Here is a 20,697-nt window from a genome sequence, read left to right on the forward strand (position 1 = left end):
ATGTGTCCGGCTTTGTGTTATTCTGAAATCAAAAAAGAGTAAGGAGAAAAAAATATAACTCTGTTCAAGAGTGTTACTGCATCTCAACAGTGTGCACATTCAGTATGTACAGTACGCCGCCATCGTCACTGGACAGGTCGCAGATCAGGACTCCGAGGGAGGAGTCAGGTCATCTCACCTCATATCTATGTACAGTTCAGAAATATTACTGTTCGACATTTACATTATGTATGAATATTTCACCTTCCACAACAGTGCAGAAAATGCATCATTCAGCTCAGATATCATCACACACCTGTCTGTTTGTGTAACTCAAATGTAGCCTCTCTCACTCTTCCATGCTATGTAAAAACGCCCTGCACAGCGGGGGTCAGTAAAAGTACCGGTCATATCAGAAGAAGACATATTTAAGTATTAGAGCATAAAAGAAAGTGCAAAAAGGCCACACCAAACTCTCTCTTTTATGGAGCTCATTATTACTGGTGTATATAAGTATTTGATGCTGTTTAAATGTAAGATGTGATGTACTAATATAATTGTGTATAGTATTTCCTAGAGATGTTTATTTTCTATAAATGGAATATGTTATTGCTTATAAAATGTTATTAAAAGAATCCATTGATGAAAAAAAAATAATGACCTTTTTTGGGAATGTCACTCGTCTTAAGTTGGAGCATGCCGTTTTATTGATTTTCATGTCTCTTTGTTTGGAATCGATGACACAGCATCACTTGTTTGAAATGTTTTTGTAACGCCAATGTTAAATATACCAGCACCTTTCAATGCTGCTACGACCAACGCCTGCTCTGTTGTCTTTACTGACCATGCACTGACATCAACACACTGGGAACACTGTTTGGATCAGTATGTTGTAAACTTTTCACATACGGTGAAGAAAAATGTTCAAGAAAAGCTTGAAGAAGGGTTGTTTTTGTTCTTGTAGCCATATGTCAAAGCTTCCATCTGAATGAAACGTAACTGCACAACTAGATTGAAGAGCTACTTGATAAGTAAACTTTTCAATCTCAAAATTCCCCTTACAATGTTTGAAAACTTGGATTTGGAAGACACCAAATATCAATTTACTCCACATTTTCCCCCCAAAATAGAAATCCCCTGAACATGTTGCAAAACTTTCGTCCCATTTTGCATCTCCGCACATGACCTAAATGCATAACTTGAAGCTGATCGGAGGGGGACTCTGGCTTCTTCCCTCATTATGTTGTATTAAACTCACTCAGGAAAGCACAACAGGAAACGCTGTATCCTTCTTTACAAAATGCTTTAATATTTACATCATAAAAGGTTGAAAGTAAAGAACAAGGAAGAGATGAAAAGGTGTCGATCAAAAGGACACATGAATAATACCTTTAAACATGGTTACATCTCATTCGTCTCATTCTGATCACTTTCAGTCTTTCACATTAGTGACACACCGTAAAAACATACTGGTCCTTGAAGAAAAACATGCTGAAGTCTTGTTTTACTTTTTACAGTCCTCTAAAAAAAAACATGAATTGTGGTTCTGTATGCGTATTAAACTATAATGACTGAAAGAGCAAATATTGCTCTTTATGTTGAAGCTACAAAGGAAACACTGAAATTTCACTACAGGCCTTCTTTGGAAACAATCACAGTCATTTAATATTTTGAAATGTTTGCACAACCCTTTAACTTGATGGAAAAAGTGCCAAAGGTTCATGTCACTGTGGGAGTTATCGCTTTCTTTTTTTGGACACTGCCAGTCCTTATGGTACCATAGTTGCTCATGTGTGCAACAGTGCAAAAGGTCAACTGAGTCAGACTGAGTGATGCAACTAACATGATGCATTCTCCGTTTGACATGTACGGCCATGGCAGTAGTGAAGTAACTTCATCATTTGGGCCTGGTCGGAAGCTACCAAACAAAACATATTAAAGGGAACAAAAAAAGCATTTATCACTCTGCTTATGCAAAATACTGCTTAATCCACGTTCATACAGATTATAAATACATTTTAAAATATGTACACAGCAAAATAAGAAAGGAAAACAACCTCTGATGAATGAAAATTAACTCATAAAGCTATCTTTTTACTCATCTCATTGAAATCAGCCTCGTAGGGCTAGTGCATGGAAGTCACAGAGCATGTGCATTGGCCCTCTGAGCCTCAGACTATCAGTAAGACATGTTTCTAATTAACGTTCACATCATTCAAAACCTGCGGAGCGGCTTCCCACTGAACAAGCTTGAGGTCTGAAAGCGACCGAGTCCGAATTTGGTCGTCTTCCTCCCACAAATAAGAGACATGTCCCTCTGCAGCCAATCAGAACAGCCCGACACTCCAGCAGACTGAGCTCACCGCCTTAAAAAAGGTGCATTTATGTCAAGAAGATTAAGGGGAGGCAGGAGTTTGTTGAATAAATTCAGGGGAAGTATTCTTTGTCATAGCTCACACATACATCATTCACTCTGAGCTGTGATGGCTCCTCTCTGTGGTCAAACTGTGGCACTGCAATGCATCCTCAAGAGAGGGTTCAGCATGGGAGGAGGGAAAATGCTTCTTATAATCTGGTAAAAATCCACAGCAACAAGAGTGTGAACTCTACAAGTGCCTCCTGATGTGGGGTTTGTGGGGTTGTGGGGTTGTGGGGTTGTGGGGTTGTGGATCCTTAAAGAAGATCCTGATAATTTGATATGAAAATGTAGAAGTTTAATAAATCTGTTCAATAGCTGCACACCAAAACACCAGAGCCTGTGTGGTTGTGTTTTCTGCAGGGTTTCTTTTCAGTGTCTTTTTGTTTGTCAATGATGTTTCCATATACTGTGTCCATGCATGGTTCTCCGCCCCTCCCCCCGTCCTCCAGTCCCTTTAGCTGTTGGTGACGGTGGTGCCGCTGCCCAGCTTGATGATCATCTGCTGGCAGTCGTGGAGGGTCCTCTTGTCTCCCAGCTTCTCCAGGGTGCGGGCTGCGTCCGCCAGCATGCCCACCCTTTGGCCCGGAGCCGACAGAAAGGAGGGAGGGAGGTAGCGGCACGCCAGCATCACAGCCTCGCCTGCTCCCGCTGGCCGGGCCTCGTCTCGCACTCTTCTGCAGAAAAAAAAAGCAATACAACAATCTTGTTACAGTGGTGAGCTTTCCATAGCTGCCAGCCACTGACAGCCAATCAGCATTCAGCAGCGTCTGGTTTAATTACTGAAGGGATTTAGTGTGAACAATTGGGCAAAAGAGAGAAGCTGATTAGAGCCACTGATTACAGCCATTCAGCTTCTTTCAGCTGTGTAGCTTTTACTTAAAAAGTTGTGAGAGAACACAAATCTAGAAAACATTGGAGTCAAACAGCATTGACGGTCAAGATTTTGAGTAAGTTCATCTATTGATTTGCTTCCTTCACAATGCTGCTCATTAAGAACTGATACTGCACTGATATAAGTCATAAAAACAATGATCATCATCTTTCAGAGTTCTCATCACTCTAAAACACTGGAGGCCTGAACACAGAGCATCTTATCAGTCATAAATTAATTAACTGCATTTATGAGGTATGGTAATCAACCCATTCAAAGGCAAATCAATGCCATGAATCAATCAAGGCCTCACTGAACTTGCTGATCTTCTCTGTATGGACAAACGGATAATAAAATAACACACATTCACTTATAAAACATGGAACCTAAACCACTTCTTCTTGCACTCGAGCAGGGTGGGTGAAAAAACAACACATCCACCACTAACCTGTCTTGGCGCCAGGCGTTGCTCTGCGTCGCAGTGAGCGGTCCAGTAGCTGATGTGTGCGGGTGGGACTGGCCCCCGCCATCAGCCGGGCTGTAGCTTCATGAAGGAACAACTGGAAAGAGAAAGAGAAAGAGAAAGAGAGAGAGAGAGAGAGAGAGAGAGAGAGAGAGAGAGAGAGAGAGAGAGATGAGAGAGAGAGAGAGAGAGAGGAGAGAGAGAGAGAGAGAGAGAGAGAGAGAGAGGGAGGGAGGGAGGGAGGGAGGGGGAGAGAGAGAGAGAGGGAGGGAGGGGGAGACAGATGAGAAGGGAGGGCGAAGGAGGAGAGAGGGCGGGGTGCAAGTGATGATGAGTCATACAGAGTGTTCAGCTCTACCTCACAGATACTTTGAATCGTTGTGAACATTGCTGCTAAACATTTGCCTTAGGGGTGTGTGTGTGTGTTTGTGTGTGTGTTTTTTTGTGTGTTTGTGTGTATGTGTTGCAACACCTCACAGCTAATTTCCTCAGAGAACTGCACCGTGGCCCGCCTGCAAATATGTGCACTGGAAGTATTTGTATTTGTGGCTGCTGTGCTCAGCTCATAAAGTGTTGCCAGTATTTTTTCCTCATTCCTTAATCCCTGAGCATTCATCATTGAAATGTCGCTTTATGAGGATTTCCAGGCACTTCTTGTGGTGGGAGCCGTACAAGTGTGTCGATTTTTATTTAAAGTCTCCACAAAATAGGTAGCAGAGGGCTACTGGGCTCAAAACATTAACATCTAAGAAGGGACTTTGTGCTGTGTACGTACTCTTCTCATTGCAGGCCTGAAGCTGTGCGCCAGTTTGCGTAGGGAGCTGAGATCTTGCTGGAAGCCTTGGAGCTCCGGCGGCGAGGCCTGGTGGAGCCCCGCTGGGCCGCTGGTACCGACTGAACCGGGCCCAGCAGGACCGACACCTTGCTGCTGCTGAAGACGCCACACATTGGTCCTCATAACTAGCAGGAGGTCGCACAAAAGCAACTGGACAACCTGGAGAGGAATGCACAAAATGAGCACAGAGGAAGGAGCAAGCTGAAAGGACTAACCACGACATGGAGGAGTGACGGCGACAAGTGAGTGCAAATGACAATCTGTGCAAACTTTAACTATCTTAACCAGAAATACTTCAGATAGATAACACACAAATGAATTGTCTAGCACTGATAAAAGTTGAAGGACATTTTTCCTTCCTCATGGTGTGTGTGCGTTTCACTGTCAGCAACCAGCTCTGTGTTGCACTGCAGAAACATTGCACTCAGCAGAGACACACATGCAATGCAACTACAATGCACCACAGCTCCGGCCATACACGCCAAACACTTTGAGCTACCTATCCACCAGAATCACCATCTGCTGAGCGCCAGAGGGTAGGACACCGCTGTATCACAGGAGGGAGTTCTGCTCCGGTGTTTGGCTTCGTGTTGTGAAAGCAGGTGTGTGGTTCAATATTCTACCGGGCACATCTGTCAGTGTGTGTATAGATTTCTAAAATACTTCACATGACCTTCCTGTGATCAATAAAAATTATTTGGACTTTAATGTTCTCTTCTGCTTCTGTTCTGTGTGTGTGTGTGTACCTTGTCTAAACTTGAGCTGTGGCAGTGTGGTCCCAGGTTGAGGCTGTCTCGAAGCAGGGCGCTGGCCTTGTCGCTGTAGCTCAGACTCTGTTGGCAGTTCTCCGGCTTGGACAGCAGGGCTCGCACCGCCCTGAATGTGTTCAGACACGCCTTGGGCAGAAGACTCCTGACGGATGCGATGGAGAGAGGAGTCAAGAGGACACAGGTTAAAGTAGTTGAAATAAAAGTGTGTGTGCGTGTGCGTGAGTGTTCGTGCGCTTGGCTTTTAAGTGTGTGCATGTCAAACTCACTCTGCGTTCTGAAGACTGCGGGGCAGGTGCTCAACGGTGGGATACAGTCTCTCTGCTGCAGCATCATCTCCTTGGAGCCAATTGATGATCACCACAGCAACTGAGGACCACCACTTGGAGTGGGGGTCACAGCCTGGAAGTTGGAACAAAACAGTCAACACTCGACAAAGATTTGAATCCCCCACTGCCCACTTTCATCAACTCCAGCGCACACACGCACAGGAAGAGAGAGACAGCTGCTGTCTGCATTTTGACCTCTGAATCAATCTGTTTGCCCCCTGTGGCAGAGTCAGAACAAGCTGAGAGAACGCAGCCATTTTGACAACTCCCTCATGAGGGAAAACTCCTCCATTTAACACTGGGCAACACACACGCAGACTTCTGATACTTGAGGCTCTGCCAAGAAGAGTCTCAGATTAAAGTCCCTGCACAACCTCTCCTCCCACATCCTCTCTCTCTCTCTCCTGTCAAGGTGATCACTGATTTGACAGCGCTGAAGATAGATGATGCAAGCAAGAGGATGCCTCCCTTTCACCGGGGCCCACCTCTTCTGCTTGGATCAGTGATCAGCGAGGAGAAGAAGGTGGAAGTCGAGCAACTGGAGATCAGGCTACTCAATCTTAACAGTGTAAAAATATACTTTCTCTCACTGCTTTTGATTTTGTGTACACATTAGGAGCATCTAGCAGTCTGCAGGAACAGGTAAGATAAGAAAAACTGTTTTTGACAGGAGTGACTGTCCATGGCGACTTACCAGTCACAGTAGCCATATTAGAGCCGATGGCGAAGGACTGTGATGTGGCACCTGCAGCGTCTGATGCACTGATGAGCAGCTGGAGGTACTCCAGAGCATCAGCATACTCCCTGAGGAGAGACACACATGAAATGGTTATTCTGCTGCCACATGCACATTGAATGGTGATAACTGCCGAGGACATCCGTTCACTATCTTTGTCCTTTATTTTTTTGGTTAATTATGTCATGATTGTTTTTTTCCTTTCAGTTATTAAAAGTATTCACAACAGAAATGTGACCATAGACAACTAAAAGTTGACAGATCAGATGATCAGTTGAGAAGAGTATCAGCACTTTTGATTTTTAGCTGAGTCATTGTGCTCCAAGCCGAGCGGGAGCATCAGAAAAGTAGCATCTGCTATAAAACAAACCTGTCCATGAGCGGAGCAGTTTCTAACTTCAATAATATGGGAAAAGACATTTATATGGCTTGATCATTACAAAGTAGTCATCTGGAGACCGTTTAATAACCTTTGAACAGCTGGCGCGAGGTTTACAAAATGAGATCTTGGAGGCTGATATAAGAGTTGGTTGTCAGATTAAGACCAGCTGATTGGACTATTGGGTATTAAATCCAAGGAATTTTGATAAAAGATACAAAAGGTTTACTCATTTTTCAAAGATATCTGTTTTTTTTGTTGTTGTTGCTTTCTTACCCCTCGCCCTGGTTGGGGCTTTTCTCTCCACAAGGCTGGGCCACACAGTACAAAGCCTTCTCCAGGAGATGTTCTCTGAACGCCTGAGTCACCTGGGCCAGAGGATCGACTGGAAGAGAAGCAACAAACAATAAACATGAGAAATACAACTTTCTGAGTGTGCATGTATACTTTACAACAGGGAGCAATGCTTTAAAGAGGACTAAAGGCTTTAAATCAGCCATTGCTGTGACAAATGGAGAGTCTACTACATCCTGTATGCGCTCACCAGTGTTGCCAGCCTGGCTGTAGATGCTTTCTTTAGGAGTGCTGCGAATGGCCCAGTCACCATCCACAAAAAAGCGGTGGCCCAGTGGGTGACAGAGCCACTGCATTGCTGGAGGCACGCTGCCGCTGGATGACAGGCAGGCCTGGCGGGCACTGCTCAGGAACACACGCTATCAAAATGAATAAACAGAGAAACAGAGTTTAGTTTACTTAGATGTTCTGGTTCAGTGTGTTTGAGTTCATTTCAAGTCTCAGGGTCATTAGGTTTTGTGTAAGTGCTTCATTTGCCAGCATCTACAATCAATCTATGCCATCAGTTTCTCAGAATATAAAGAACTGAGTTGAAAAATGCTTGTCCAAACCAAGCGGACTCACAGATGTGAAATGCAGGATCCTTGGCAGGCTGGCTTTGACCCGTAGAGCTGCAGAGACGTACACTTCAGCTAGAGAAGCCACGGGCAGGCAGGAGCCAGCGCACTCTGCCAGGTTCACTGCACTCAGAGCCATGTGCACAGCTGACAGGTGGCTGCCATTCAGCTTACCTGTGTGCAAAGAGGGAAGAATTATCATTTCTATAAGGAAATACATATTTTACAGAGCGCATGATGACATACTTAAAATAAGAACTCACACAAAGTGACTAAAGTGATTGTTTTACAGCCTTTGTTTGAATCTTTTTTGGATCTGAATGCACAAAAACTGCAGCTCAGTAACTCTTTAATCCACATGAGATTCTGTCATTTTAAAATCCCTTCACAATGTTAAATGTACCAAGGTAATTTAATGTGATTTTTTCCACCAACCAACCTGTCATGTGCAGCTGGTGCAGACGGTGGTAAACCAGGGCGGCGTCACGGCTGCTCTTGCAGGCGTCCTCCTGCAGAGGGCGATCTGATCGCAGTCCTCCAGCTTTGGCAGCCAGCCAGCGGCCCACCCACACACGCTGGAGGCAGAACCTTAACAGGGACCAGAGTGCGGCACAGGCCAGGTCCAACTGGGAGATGGGTAACGGACGACCAAGAGCCTTCAAACAGGTCCACAGGTTCTGACTGGCCTGAGCAAAATCTCCCTGGTGTTGAGGAATGAATAAGAGGTGAGCCAGAGTACAAAAACAAAGATAACAGAGAACAGAGACACCTGGAGTTAAACAGTAAATATCTCAATAAAGATAATAACATTTAATCTACTGAGGGGAATTCAAAAAAGACTTATGAACATACTCTTGCTAGGTCCAGGTCAGCCTGCTTGCGGTGCCTCCAGAACAGGACAGAGGATCCAGAGTGTGGTCTGGTTACTGGCTCTCCGTATACCAACAGTCGTATCAGAACCCCTGACACCAGGATACCATTCAGCAGCCACACCAGAATAGTCGGCAGCATCCAGTCCATCCAGCCCCACGAGTCTGCTGCAAAAACACACATTTCAGAGCCATCACTTAGAACTCAGTGCATAAAATTACAGACTGTCATGGAATCATTTCACAGATATCCCAACTAACTGTGGCTCCATTTTTTCCCCTTCCACCAGAAACCAGCTTACCCCGCCCCATACCTGTGATGTCCAGCCCAAGGACGTTCCTTCCTCCGGGATGGGAGGCAGTAGCTGCAGCACTCCCTGCTAAGCTACTTCCAGAGGAGCAGAGCAGAGCAGCCAGAGGGTTGAGGGACAGGAAGAGGAAGGTGAAGGTGCAAAGGGCCATACGGGATCGGTCCAACATCCCGCCAGCACCACCTCCTGCAGCTGATTTGTCTGGAACGCCCACAGTCGGCTACAGAGTAGGACAGAGAGAGGAGAAACATTTAATGTCAGATGTGGAGTTCAGACAGAAATGAAGGCTAAATATAAGAGGATGCAAAGATGAGTTTTCATTGATTGGCATCTGTTAGACCTGCGTAATGTATCTATGAACATGAATGTAGTCTAAAAGGTCTCTCTTTAGTTCCAGAGAGATGAGAGCTACATACCTTGGTGTCCTCCACCATTGGACTATCCGGCTCTGAGTCACTGCTACAGTGCGAGAAGGAGGAGGGGGAGCCCACGTCAGAGGCTGGTGGGGTGGGCAGTTCTGTCTTCACATCAGCCGGCCCATCCACCTCCATGGCAACCAGGTCTTTGAGAGACTCTGGAGGGAAGATGAGGGGAACAGTTAAGAGGTCAATCAGAGGTAGAGACATCTTCAGCCTTCAATTCCACTTACTTAGAGGCTTTTACAAGAACATTTCCACTTCTGTCAGTTCATGATAACACTTACTATCAATAGACCTCATCACAAAAAGGTCAACCGGATGACTTTTGTTCGGGGAACTGAAACATATCTCAGAAAAGGTGTAATAGAATAAAGGCGAGAGAGGTTTAAGCACTTACTGTTTTTCTGGGCTGCCATTTTCAGAGCCATGTTCTCCTGCTTGAGCTTCTGGTTGGACTGCTGCAAGTAGCGGATGAAGTCGATAGCTTTCCTAAGAACTGCTGACTTGTTGAGCTGAGAGAGGGTGGAAACACAAACAATAATGCATTTAGCATCCTCTAGTCGAATGCAATATCTTGCAACAAAAACACGCAAGCTTGGAATAACTACAAGTTACTCTTTCCAACCTTGGCCTCAGTGCCAGCCACCAGATCCTTGAGTTCGAGGATTTTGTCGTTAATGGAGGAGCGGTAGCGCTTCTCGATGGCATTGTGAGCCGTGCGTTTCTCTCCCTTGTGCGGCTGGCCGATGGGCTTGCCGCTGATGGCGATGCGGTTTATAGGGAGCTTCTCTGCATCCACCATGACAGGTACTGTGGTCAGGATGGTGCCACTGCCCATAAAAGCCTGAAGAGGAGGAGAAGAAAACAGAGAGAGAGGAGAAAGATGAGACCGTTTAATGATAGTCGCTCTTAGAAGCAGAATAATGTGGGAAAAACAATCTTCATCAAGACATAAAAAACATCCAAAATTCCTCACATAAGAATCTGACTTGTCGGGCTAATTATATGCAAGGTTAAATAAACAATCAATGTTTTTTTTGAGTGCTCAGTGTGTGTTGCATGTGATGTGCTGACCTGCAATGAAGTGCTCTGTGCTGTTGTAGTAGAGGCCAGGGATGTAGGAGAGGCCATCGTCGTCACAATGCAGGGGTCATGCTTCAGAGTTGTCAACAGCAGAGACTCCGCCTTGATGAACTGGGGCTGCAGCAACACCTGTGAAAACACACACGAGAACAAACATGTGGTAAAGATATACTGTAAACACAAACTCAGCATGCACTGGATGTTTTTTTTTTTTTGTAGTCTGGTGTCGGTTTAACAAACTTACAGGTACTTGTTGCACGTGGGGTGCGATGGCTTGAACTGGCGTGCTCATTGTCGTGGGCAGGAGAGGGGAGGTGGTGGTCAGCCCCTGGATCTGGGCCTGGATGGTTACTGGCTGAATACTTGGTGGTGAGGATGATAAGCTGACAACAGGTTGGCTCACGGTGTTGGGGGTGACAGCTGGAGAAAAAAAAACAAAAAAAGAGTGAAAAAAAAAAGATTTAACAGCTGAATTCAGTCAAAATATCCACGACTATAACCCAACCGATTACCTTCTGTCTTGCAATTGCACAAGAAAATGTTAACCTTAAAGCCTGGTTTATACTTCTGCGTCGCCCCTACGCAGCAGGGGTTGACGTGGACGTGAGCACCACATACTTGTGCGTCTATGTGTCCTTGTCACTCAGCAATATTCCGCCGAAGCGCTTGATGTCAGTGTGATCTCTCTGATAGTAGGGTCGCCTGTTTCCGGCCCCGCTACGATCTCTGTTTCCTTTTTCACAGTGATTCAGAGTGTGTAATGTTAATCTGCAGCTGATATACATGTTGCTGTTTATCATGCAGACATGATTACATGAAGAATAGAGAGGAGGAGATGAAATACACGGCCGATGTGAGCCTATTAGCAGGGTTCCCAGAAGTGCTGTAAATGCGGGAATTACAATGCTGTGGAGCGGGCCAATCACAGGGCTTGCGGTCCGCCTCGATTAGACATGTCGCTACATTTTGGAGGCCTCTGCGTAGGTACGGGAGCTACGCGGACCTCCGGCTTAGGCTATGCTGTCGATTCAACGCAGACGTATAAATCAGGCTTTAGTCCAGTGAGCAAGAATCAAATGCAAGAGCATCTTCACCTTATTTCTGGAGAGCGCTAAATTTATTGTTTTTTTATTTGCTAATAGAATTTCTTTTTGGGTTGAACATTTCAAAAATCAACTGTGTGTCAGTTAATTAAACTTGCCAACATCAGCTTTAAAAATAATGAACAAACAGCATAATACTGGTAACAACAGTTACATAAAAAAACATATTGTTAAGGTTAGAATGTCAACACCAGCATTTATACAGCGCCTGGATTGGTTTTAAGACTCATGGCATTGGCTCATGGAGGGGAAAAGTACTCATATTTCTATCCGGTGTCTGTGAATCTCTGGAGGCGTGACCTTCTTCTGCTACACTGGTCACCGTGCAAGACGTTATCTATAAGTTTGTAGGCCATTAGGTGAAACGCAGACTGTCTCAGTGTTAGGAAGTGATAGCAATATTCAGTGTGTCACCTTATGTTTCTTATCGGCTCTGCAGCGATGACCTGCCGACATCCGGGTTTGTTCAAGAAGTCATAAATATTTATGCACTGAAGACAATGCAGAGGTTGGTGTTAAACGTACTACTGTCTGCCTGTAAAATGACACATACATGTATATGGTGCAATTTGTACTTTGAACATATATTAGCTTCTGTGCATACGCAATGAGAATTTTCCACTCAGACTACCACACAGCTGAGCAAAGTCTATCAGATTAGGACTTGGATATGAGATCAGCTGAGGTTGAATGATTGAGTGTGTAAGCTCTGGTAAACGCAACGCACATGGAGGACCACCGTTCTTCCACAGCACAGAGGTTTTATTAGTGAAAGATTACGTTGTCCCTAATGTTGAAATCTACTTTGAATGAGTGAAGCATTTTGTTTTACTCAGAGTCAGCTGTAACAACTTAAGGGTGTCAACATTACGTGAAAAATTAAAACAAAAAGTGGTTGCCTATATTACATAAGTGACAACAATAAAGACATGCTCTCTACCCAATTTTGAACTTGATTTCTTTGCTTTAAATGGAGAAAAAAAATATGTGTCTTCCTGCTCGTGCACTGTTTAGTGTTGTTATGGTAATGTTGGCAGGAAAAATGATGAAGTAACTTATACAACCTAAAATATAAAACTGACATTAGCTTAAAAGTTGCTGCAAGGATGCTCCTTTTGCAGACATTTTTAGCTAGTTGAGCAAGTGAGTATATGTTATATGGCTTCTACAGATATCTTAATGCCACTTTGATTTAAACTTGAAGACAATACATCACAAAATCATCACTATGGTCAGTACAAAGCTATATCTGCAAGAACATGCGAGTGAAGGTTATCTTAAAAATGTGGGGAGAAATCAGACAAGGATAACTAAAGGACATTACATTGATCTGACGAAAGAAATGCAGATATAACACCCTTTCGTCTGATTTTTAAGAACCTGTGTCCTGTCTAGATTTACAAAATGTCAACGAGATGCACAAAATCCAACTCCATCCCCACCTAGTTCTTACCTGTGAAGCCGTTCTGACTGCTGAAGTTGCTCCTGGCCTGTTGGGGCTGAACCTGGACCTGAAGCTGTGGCTGAGTCTGTGTCTGGGGAGGAGTTTGCGGTGCTGCCGAGGTAAAGAGGGCCTGCGGCGTGGAGCTGAAAACTAGGTTCGGTCCTGATGAGCTGAGAGGTGAAGCTGCCTGGGCTGGGGCAGCCAGAGTGAGAGTGGGTTGGGGCTGCTCCACATTGGGCAGCCTCAGGGTTGAAGCCTGCTGCGGCGAAGGTGGCTGCTGCTGCTGCTTCAGGGTGGTGTTGGGCACCTGTGCCAGGGGGGACTGCTGAAATGTGGGAGGCTGAAGGTCTTATCTGGGGTGGAGGAACTACGTGTGATGGGAGGACCGAGTAGTGCATCCAGGTGGGGGCTACTGCTCAGGATGGAAGAAGATGATGGAGGTGTGGTTGTGGTGGCTGGAGGGGAGAAGGGGTGATGGGCTGGGTCAGACCAGGAAGCTCTTGGGTAGGAGGTGGTGCTGTGTATGGAGGGTTATCAAACAGCCCTCCAAACTCCATGTCCTGGTTGCTGATGAGCTGTAGCATGTCTGAGAAGAAAGGAAATCAGAACAACCATCAGTGCTGCTTCTAAGACCAAAAATATAGAACTCTGACAAGATAACTCTGCTGCAAGAATCTTTAAAGCAGCGGTTCTGTCTGAAGATCAAAATATTTCTGGATCATCCCGCTGCTTTAAAGTGAAGAAACTCTGATTTCAGCTCGGCTTATTTATTCATGAAACCAGCGATATGGTAGTCTGCATAGCAATTTTTATTGCAAGTTAGCCACGCTTCAAACCCACTGGATAGCGTCTCTGATATAAAAGAGCATGGGAAGCACATACAAGTCATAACAGTACACAGTACAACCACTGAGAAAATAAAATGCTTAAGTATAGGAGGATGTTATGTTCCAGCTCGTTTACTGAGGTCCTCAAATGCTTCCCTTTTCAATGTTCGTTGTATGTCTCACACAGGCACCAGCCAGAGAGCTTTCTTTTTTTATGCAGCTAAACTGTGGAACTCTCTGCCTCTGGACATCAAGCTCTCTGGGTGTTTAAAAGTAAACTTAAGACTTATCTTTTGAATCTGTTTTTTAAATTGGCGTCATTTATTTCAGTCCTGGACTTCCATATCATTATAGTCATTGCTGTAACATTTATTTATCTTATTTAATTATTTATTTTATTTATCTGATATTTTTACCTCTACCTTATTTTTAACTTTTATTTCTACTTCTACTTTTTTTTCAATTAACTTTACTGTATTGATTTCATTTATTTGTAAGTATTTTATTCAAAAGCATGCCTTTTATAATCTTAACATTGCTGTGGTTTTCTAACTCTGTTCTTTTGTGAAGCTCTTTGGGCTGCATGTTTGTATGTATGAAAGGTGCTATAAATAAAGTGAGTTGAGGAAGGTACCAAAAATATTAGAGAGCATTTTTTAAGGAATTAACTGTTTCACCTCAACATCAGCAAAAATGAGAAATATAAGCATACGTTTTAAAATATATATATATACTATATATATATATATACATATATATAAATAATTTATGTATTTATTTAAAGTTATCACCAAACAGTAATCGTGAAAAACAAAGTCGGGCAGCCTAACATAATTACAAAAATTGAGACAGTTTTTGATTTTATCATATTTTTTCTCACACCTCATAGCTCAAAATACAACACGGATTAGAAGCAAGATTAAATAAGAATTTGATCTTGATTCAAAATATATTCACATTACTTTTTATGCAAAAATTACCAGTACAAACACACAACAGGTAAACATACTGTACACTACATTTAAAGTTGTTCCCCCTGAATATTATAGAATTCCTGGAGCTGTGGGATAAGTAGGGGGAGAAGGGGGAAAACTGGTGTAGTGAACTCTGACCAACATGTGAAAAACGCTTAACTGGCTTGAATATGCAACTTATAACTAATTGACATGTTCCTAATTAATAAGGTAATTGGCTATCATGCATATCATGCAATATTTTAAATAAATATGAGACATATGATGTTCACAAAAAACGTCGACAGCAACATGCTCCACTCTCTTAAACTGCATCATTCAGTTCAGAAGATGAGGAATCCACATCAAAAAAGACAATTTTGCAGTCCTTTCTTTTGATTTCACGAGGAAAAGTGGTGTAAGAACACTGAAATTTCAAGGCACGTTGTGGTCTGCATCGCAGCAGCCTAGGTTTGTAATCAGTGTTTTGTATGAGGTGATCGCTTTGGACCAATCAGAGCGTGCCTCAGGAGACTTGCTATGCCGCTCAGCCGAAGACACGAAAGAGAGGGAGCCTGTCTGTTGCTGCTGCTGCTGCGCACGAGGTTACCATCGAGCAGCAACACCCAGGGTTACTGTCGGTCACATTTTGGAAGGTGGTACGGGAATATTCAATACCACCTACATTAATTCTGCCACAAATACACCTTGACTAATATTAAAACGGAGATTGGATGTAACTTAAATATATAAGGAAAATTATTGAACCTCTAATATGTCAGATTAAATGTTTCCCTCAGTCTCACAGGAAAATACAGCAGTTCTGGCAGATTATAGGCCAGGAAAATACAAAAATACTGTATATCAGCACAGATGGTGACCCATATATCTAAGGCCATTATCTCCAACAATTAAGAAAGATATCCCTACAAAACTCTAACTTTCTTTTTAGGTCTGCATGTTTAATCTAAAAACACATTGATCAGGGGTAGACACGTGTCATTGATATAAAGGTTACACTGCAAAGACAATGCTGGGATCTGAGCCCACAATAGGCATCATGTATATCATAGACTGATTTTCATATTTCCACTATTTTAACAAGATAGTTTGTAAAATAGACCTGGAATAAATGCCTAAGTTGTTTTTGTTATTCTTTACTCCTTGTTTGATATTTTCTTTTACATAATGTGTATAACCTGGGCCTCTCTCTCCTCTCTGAATCAAGAGGTGGGAGGATTTTTTCTTTACATCCTTAAAGGACTGGTGTGATCGTGACGAAAAGGGGAAGTTGCTAACCCAGTACTTACATACACCTGTCAGCTTCAGCATTATGATCACCTGGGAAACCTAGTGCAACTCAATACAACAGCTCTATCATAAATTCTACTTTCAGGAAGCTTCCAAATTTTCCGTTTTTTTGTTGAAATTATCAAACAGGTGAAAATTGTATTGTACTTCCGCCCACACTGATTTCGATAATAAAAATTAGCACCTGTCTCACCATGTCAACAAAAGCTGAACCTGTAGATCAGGGGTGTCAACATGCGGCCCGCGGGCCAAAACCGGCCCACCAGAGGTTCCAATCTGGCCCGCGGAACGACTTTGCAATGTGAAAAAATTACAGAGAAGACATCTACTTCCGTTTTCCAATAAAAGTAACTACTATTTCAGATTTGTCCTCTTGGGGTCGTATAAAATCATAGTGCTGATGGAGTGTACCTGAACGGTGCTCCGGGACTTTTTTTTTTTTCAAAGTGAGAAAATAGATTACTAACTGTTTGCATAATACAGTTGAGATTCATTAAGACTTTTAAGAGCACTATAAGATGATCCACTAACTACTAACACTAGCACTACACCTCTGCATACAACACTGTCCAGCAAGCAAACTGTTCATGCTGGAGCTGAGGGGTCCAGAATAGTCAAACCTTCTTCATTATCATAATCTATCTATTCTTTTGATGTTAAAATTACACACTGTGTCGGGTGAATGGGTAACCTATGTGTTTGGTGTGTTTGCAGCAGGTTTCAGGGCTTAAAGAGTAAAATATTCGGCCCCCTATGAGACTCATCATGGCAAAAAACACAACAGTTGTTTTTGTAGCAAGATAGATCATTAAATGTGAACATTTTCAGAATGTACTTTTTGTGCTAAACAAAAGGGAAACATTTGGAGTTTTCATTATTTATAGGTTATTATGTTATGATTTTACTGGTCCAGCCCACTTCAGATCAACATGGACTGTATGTGGTAGTGCTGGGCGATACCACATTTTTGTGAATGGATGCGATACCGAATACTTTTTTGGCAATTTATTTGATATTCCATACCCGATACGGATACTTTCAGTGATTTCAAAATAATAATTAACATAACATATGCTGTTAATTTAACAACTTTAATATGCAAATCCTTTGGTGGCCTTTTTTTAAACAATTAAATAAATTAAGAAAAATACATAAATAATTAACATCCTATATTTATATATTCTGGAGTAAGTTACCTTTAAAGAATCAGAAGTGAAACATGCGCTTTTATTTTGCATTTATTAATTAGTATCGAAATTTCATTAGAGTAATCGATACTCAAATGAGTAGTGTGTGAGAAATGATATATCGATACCACAGAATCAATACACCCACCACTAGTATACCTGATATTGGATCTACAATTAAATGTTGGGCATACGGGCACCCTACGAGGGTGTCAAGAGGTCTGAGCCAGCCTCGGGCTGCGACTTGACACAGAAAAGATTCAATGTGTGAGTCTTAATCCTTGGGAAGAAGTTCTGAGATGAATCAAATAATTAAAGGTTCATTACGGTTAAGACAAGATCAGTTGTGATTCTGTTTCCTGCGGGACAGTAAGACTCTGCAAGTTACGGACTTCAGAGCAGCGAAGGGGGGTGATTATTTAGAATAATCCCTCCTTATTTATAAATAATAAGACCCAACACTATTTACTATGTACGTTAAGTTACATAAGTACAGAGAGAGAGAGAGTGGATCAAACATAACTGGACACATATAAAATGTTAATGTTTGAAGTGTTTGCTGTATGTTTTTGTTGATTGTTACTGTTCTGGTTTTTGTTTTTAACTCTGTAAAGCTCTTTGAATGAATGGTGCTTCATAAATAAACTTGCCTTGCCTTGCCTAGTATGTGGCCCCTGAATTGAAATGAGCTTGACGCCCCTGCTGTAGTGCTAGTAAAAGCAGAATTTATGCTGAAGGGTTGTATATGGTTGCATTGGTTGGTCAATGTTATGGCTGATAGATGTATATTAGTGCTTTCATTAAAAAAAAGGATAACACAATCAGGGATGCTAATCAAAAAATAGTTATAAAAAATACATTGGGGAAAAAAGATGAAAATGGAAATTGATTGTTTTATTTCCTGGAAATAAATGTTATAAATAAATTGTGTGAATTCGGTCACCTGAGGCACTGTGAACCCAACAAGGAGGAATGAACGGCAGTAACCTCTCTGTGTTGAGCAGGCTGGGGCGGGGCGCGCTCACGACCATCCAGCAGCACGTTTAGCCTCACCATTAGCTTAATTTAACAGCTCTAGTAATAGGTTTGTGTTACAGTGCAGTACGATAATGAAAGCCGGGTCCAATGGTGCACAAAAAAACTTGAAAACCCTAATAAGATTACTTATTTCCACCTCAGCAAAAGTCCAATACCAAAGAACAGCTAAGCTAGTTTGGCTGATGATAGCTGATGCAAGCTTGCTCCTGAAGCTGGGCACTATTAATGCTTTATATTGATGTAAACAATGATTGAGAGAGTGTGACACAGTGGGAAAGATAACTACAGGCGACTAGGGTATACACACATGGCTTGCTTAGGTCAGGAGCACAGTTATGGGACTGGATTAGCAAGCAGCCTCTGTTACTTGTAAAGGTCTCTTACCGTCAATGTCGCTTAAGAGAGCTGTGTCAATTTCGCTGGGATCATTCAGCGACAACGTTGGATCCAGATTATCCAGCGAAGGATCGTCAAAAGACAGACTGTTCATCTTTCCTGTTGTGTGGCTCTCCAATGTTAAGACTTGAATGGGTGTTTAATCGCGCTCAGGAGAGAGAATCTCAAAAGTCTCGCATCCCTACATCTGCACAAAAAATGTCAGATCCCAAGTGTAGTAGAAACACACGCAAAGTAGGCTGCAACTTCGTACTGATGTGTCAACTAGCAACACACTCCTACCCCCATGGTCGTCCGGAGAAACTTGTCAAGCCAAGCCAAACACTGGAGCTCAGTGTGGTACAAACATGCTTACAACGAATCCTCCGAGCAAACTCAATGACTGACAGGCGCTGCAGCCAACCAGAGTCTTTGCATTGGATTCCCACGTCGCAGTGTACATCAGAGTTGTTTTGATTATTTGGCTGAAGAGGTGAAACTCTGTGGGGAATATGCAATGTTTATGAAAATGATAAGCATACATTGACATTTATTTTTTGTTAACTCAATAAACAGAGAAATCGCTTCAAAATACCTGAAGTGAAATGTGACTAAAAATTGAGGATGATGTTGGATCATGCTTTTATTTCTGGATCCTGGACCTGAACATTATGTTATTTTGTATCATACTGCTCTGTCAATTATATTGTACTTTTTGACAACAACAGAAATGTGTATGAAATGTGTGCAATGAGAACCACCCAAAACAAGTGTTGGGGTGGGGGGTATATGTAGTTGTTTCTGTTTTCCATATTTCTTTTGTTTTGTATTGTATTGTTGGTGTTCTTGTTGTTTCTTTTCTCTTTAATTTTAACTGTGAAATTAGACTACCCATTTTTTTTTGCTCTTATCCCCTTTATTTAAAATTCTTTCATTGCTATTATTATTAGATTTTTGACTTATTTATTTTCAAACTCTGAATTCCAATTTCTTTATAATTGATATATTTTTTGTCTTTATTTACTCGATTTGCATAATATATATATATATATATAATATATAATAATATATATATATATATATATATAAACGATCACAAATTATTTACTTTGACTGTAAGAAATAAAAATATCATTATAAAAATAAAATTGATTTAACTGAAATGCATTGCAAATTTAAATGTGTTTCCGTTTGTGTAGTATGTAATAGGTGGGGTTAGTCATGTAAAAGCAGATTAATATCAGTCAGATAAGTCTCCAAACTGTTTTTAGAGAAACAGCATGCATGTGTTATTGTGGGCTTGCCCCAAACAGCCAATGACAGCCGAGTGGGCGTGTACTCGTGAAAGCCAAGTTAGGTTGACTCGCAGCAGCGGCTCCTGTAGAACCAGTGAAATGGTCCAATGGGAAGCTCGGGATCCGAGTGGGGTGATCTGACGTCACATCTCTGGGACTAGTGATTACATCATGTGTATCTAGAATAGTGGAGGCAGTAGGGAAATAACCTGCAGGAATATAAGTGGAAAAATAACATTAAAAATGGCGCAAAGTGTTTGTTTTGGCTCGAGACATTTACAGAAAAAATATATCCATTCCCTCAGCACAGTTACACAACTCTTTCATATTTTTGAAGTAGTTTTTTTTAAGTCAACAACACCCATTTATAATTAAAAAAATCAGCAACAAACTTTATTTTAAGCTTTGCTTAAGTAAATCTATAATGTCAGCACACTGTCACGTGTAAACAAAAGGGGAGCCCCATATGAGGTATGTTGGGGAACTAGGCCAGTGACCTAGAGTAGCACCGGAAAGTTGTTGATACTGGTGGAGTATTGTTAAAAACCTGTTATTGTGCTTGGTATTTCTGGTAGGATGTGTTTCTATGTAATTGTATGTATTTTTTTCACTTTACGCGAATTCAGAAACCTGTACACAATCCTCTATAAGCAGCAAGAGGAAGTTCTACTTAAAAAATATGTAGGGCATTTGTTTGTTTGTTTACATTTTATGTGTGCCTATTGCATGTGAAGTGTCCAGGTGGTAAGAAGGTCATGTGGCAATGACAGACCTACACAGTACAAGATTGAGG

The 20,697-nt window shown here is 42.2% G+C and overlaps 1 protein-coding gene across 1 annotated transcript; it reads right to left on the reverse strand.

The window, feature by feature from the left end:
• Positions 1–1,263: 1,263 nt before the first annotated feature.
• On the reverse strand, positions 1,264–18,992 carry srebf1 (sterol regulatory element binding transcription factor 1). The gene is given in 22 exon segments (XM_034710965.1): positions 1,264–3,037; positions 3,040–3,072; positions 3,718–3,829; positions 4,508–4,726; positions 5,314–5,479; positions 5,604–5,736; positions 6,358–6,467; positions 7,055–7,163; positions 7,323–7,491; positions 7,697–7,863; positions 8,129–8,390; positions 8,542–8,726; positions 8,873–9,089; positions 9,286–9,443; positions 9,686–9,800; positions 9,914–10,132; positions 10,363–10,500; positions 10,616–10,791; positions 12,928–13,260; positions 13,263–13,388; positions 13,391–13,504; positions 18,619–18,992. Coding segments are annotated over 22 exon segments (3,552 nt in total). The 5' UTR covers positions 18,725–18,992; the 3' UTR covers positions 1,264–2,852.
• Positions 18,993–20,697: the final 1,705 nt, after the last annotated feature.

The sequence above is a fragment of the Notolabrus celidotus genome, chromosome 20 (genome assembly GCF_009762535.1).
Source record: "Notolabrus celidotus isolate fNotCel1 chromosome 20, fNotCel1.pri, whole genome shotgun sequence".
Classification (NCBI taxonomy): domain Eukaryota; kingdom Metazoa; phylum Chordata; class Actinopteri; order Labriformes; family Labridae; genus Notolabrus; species Notolabrus celidotus.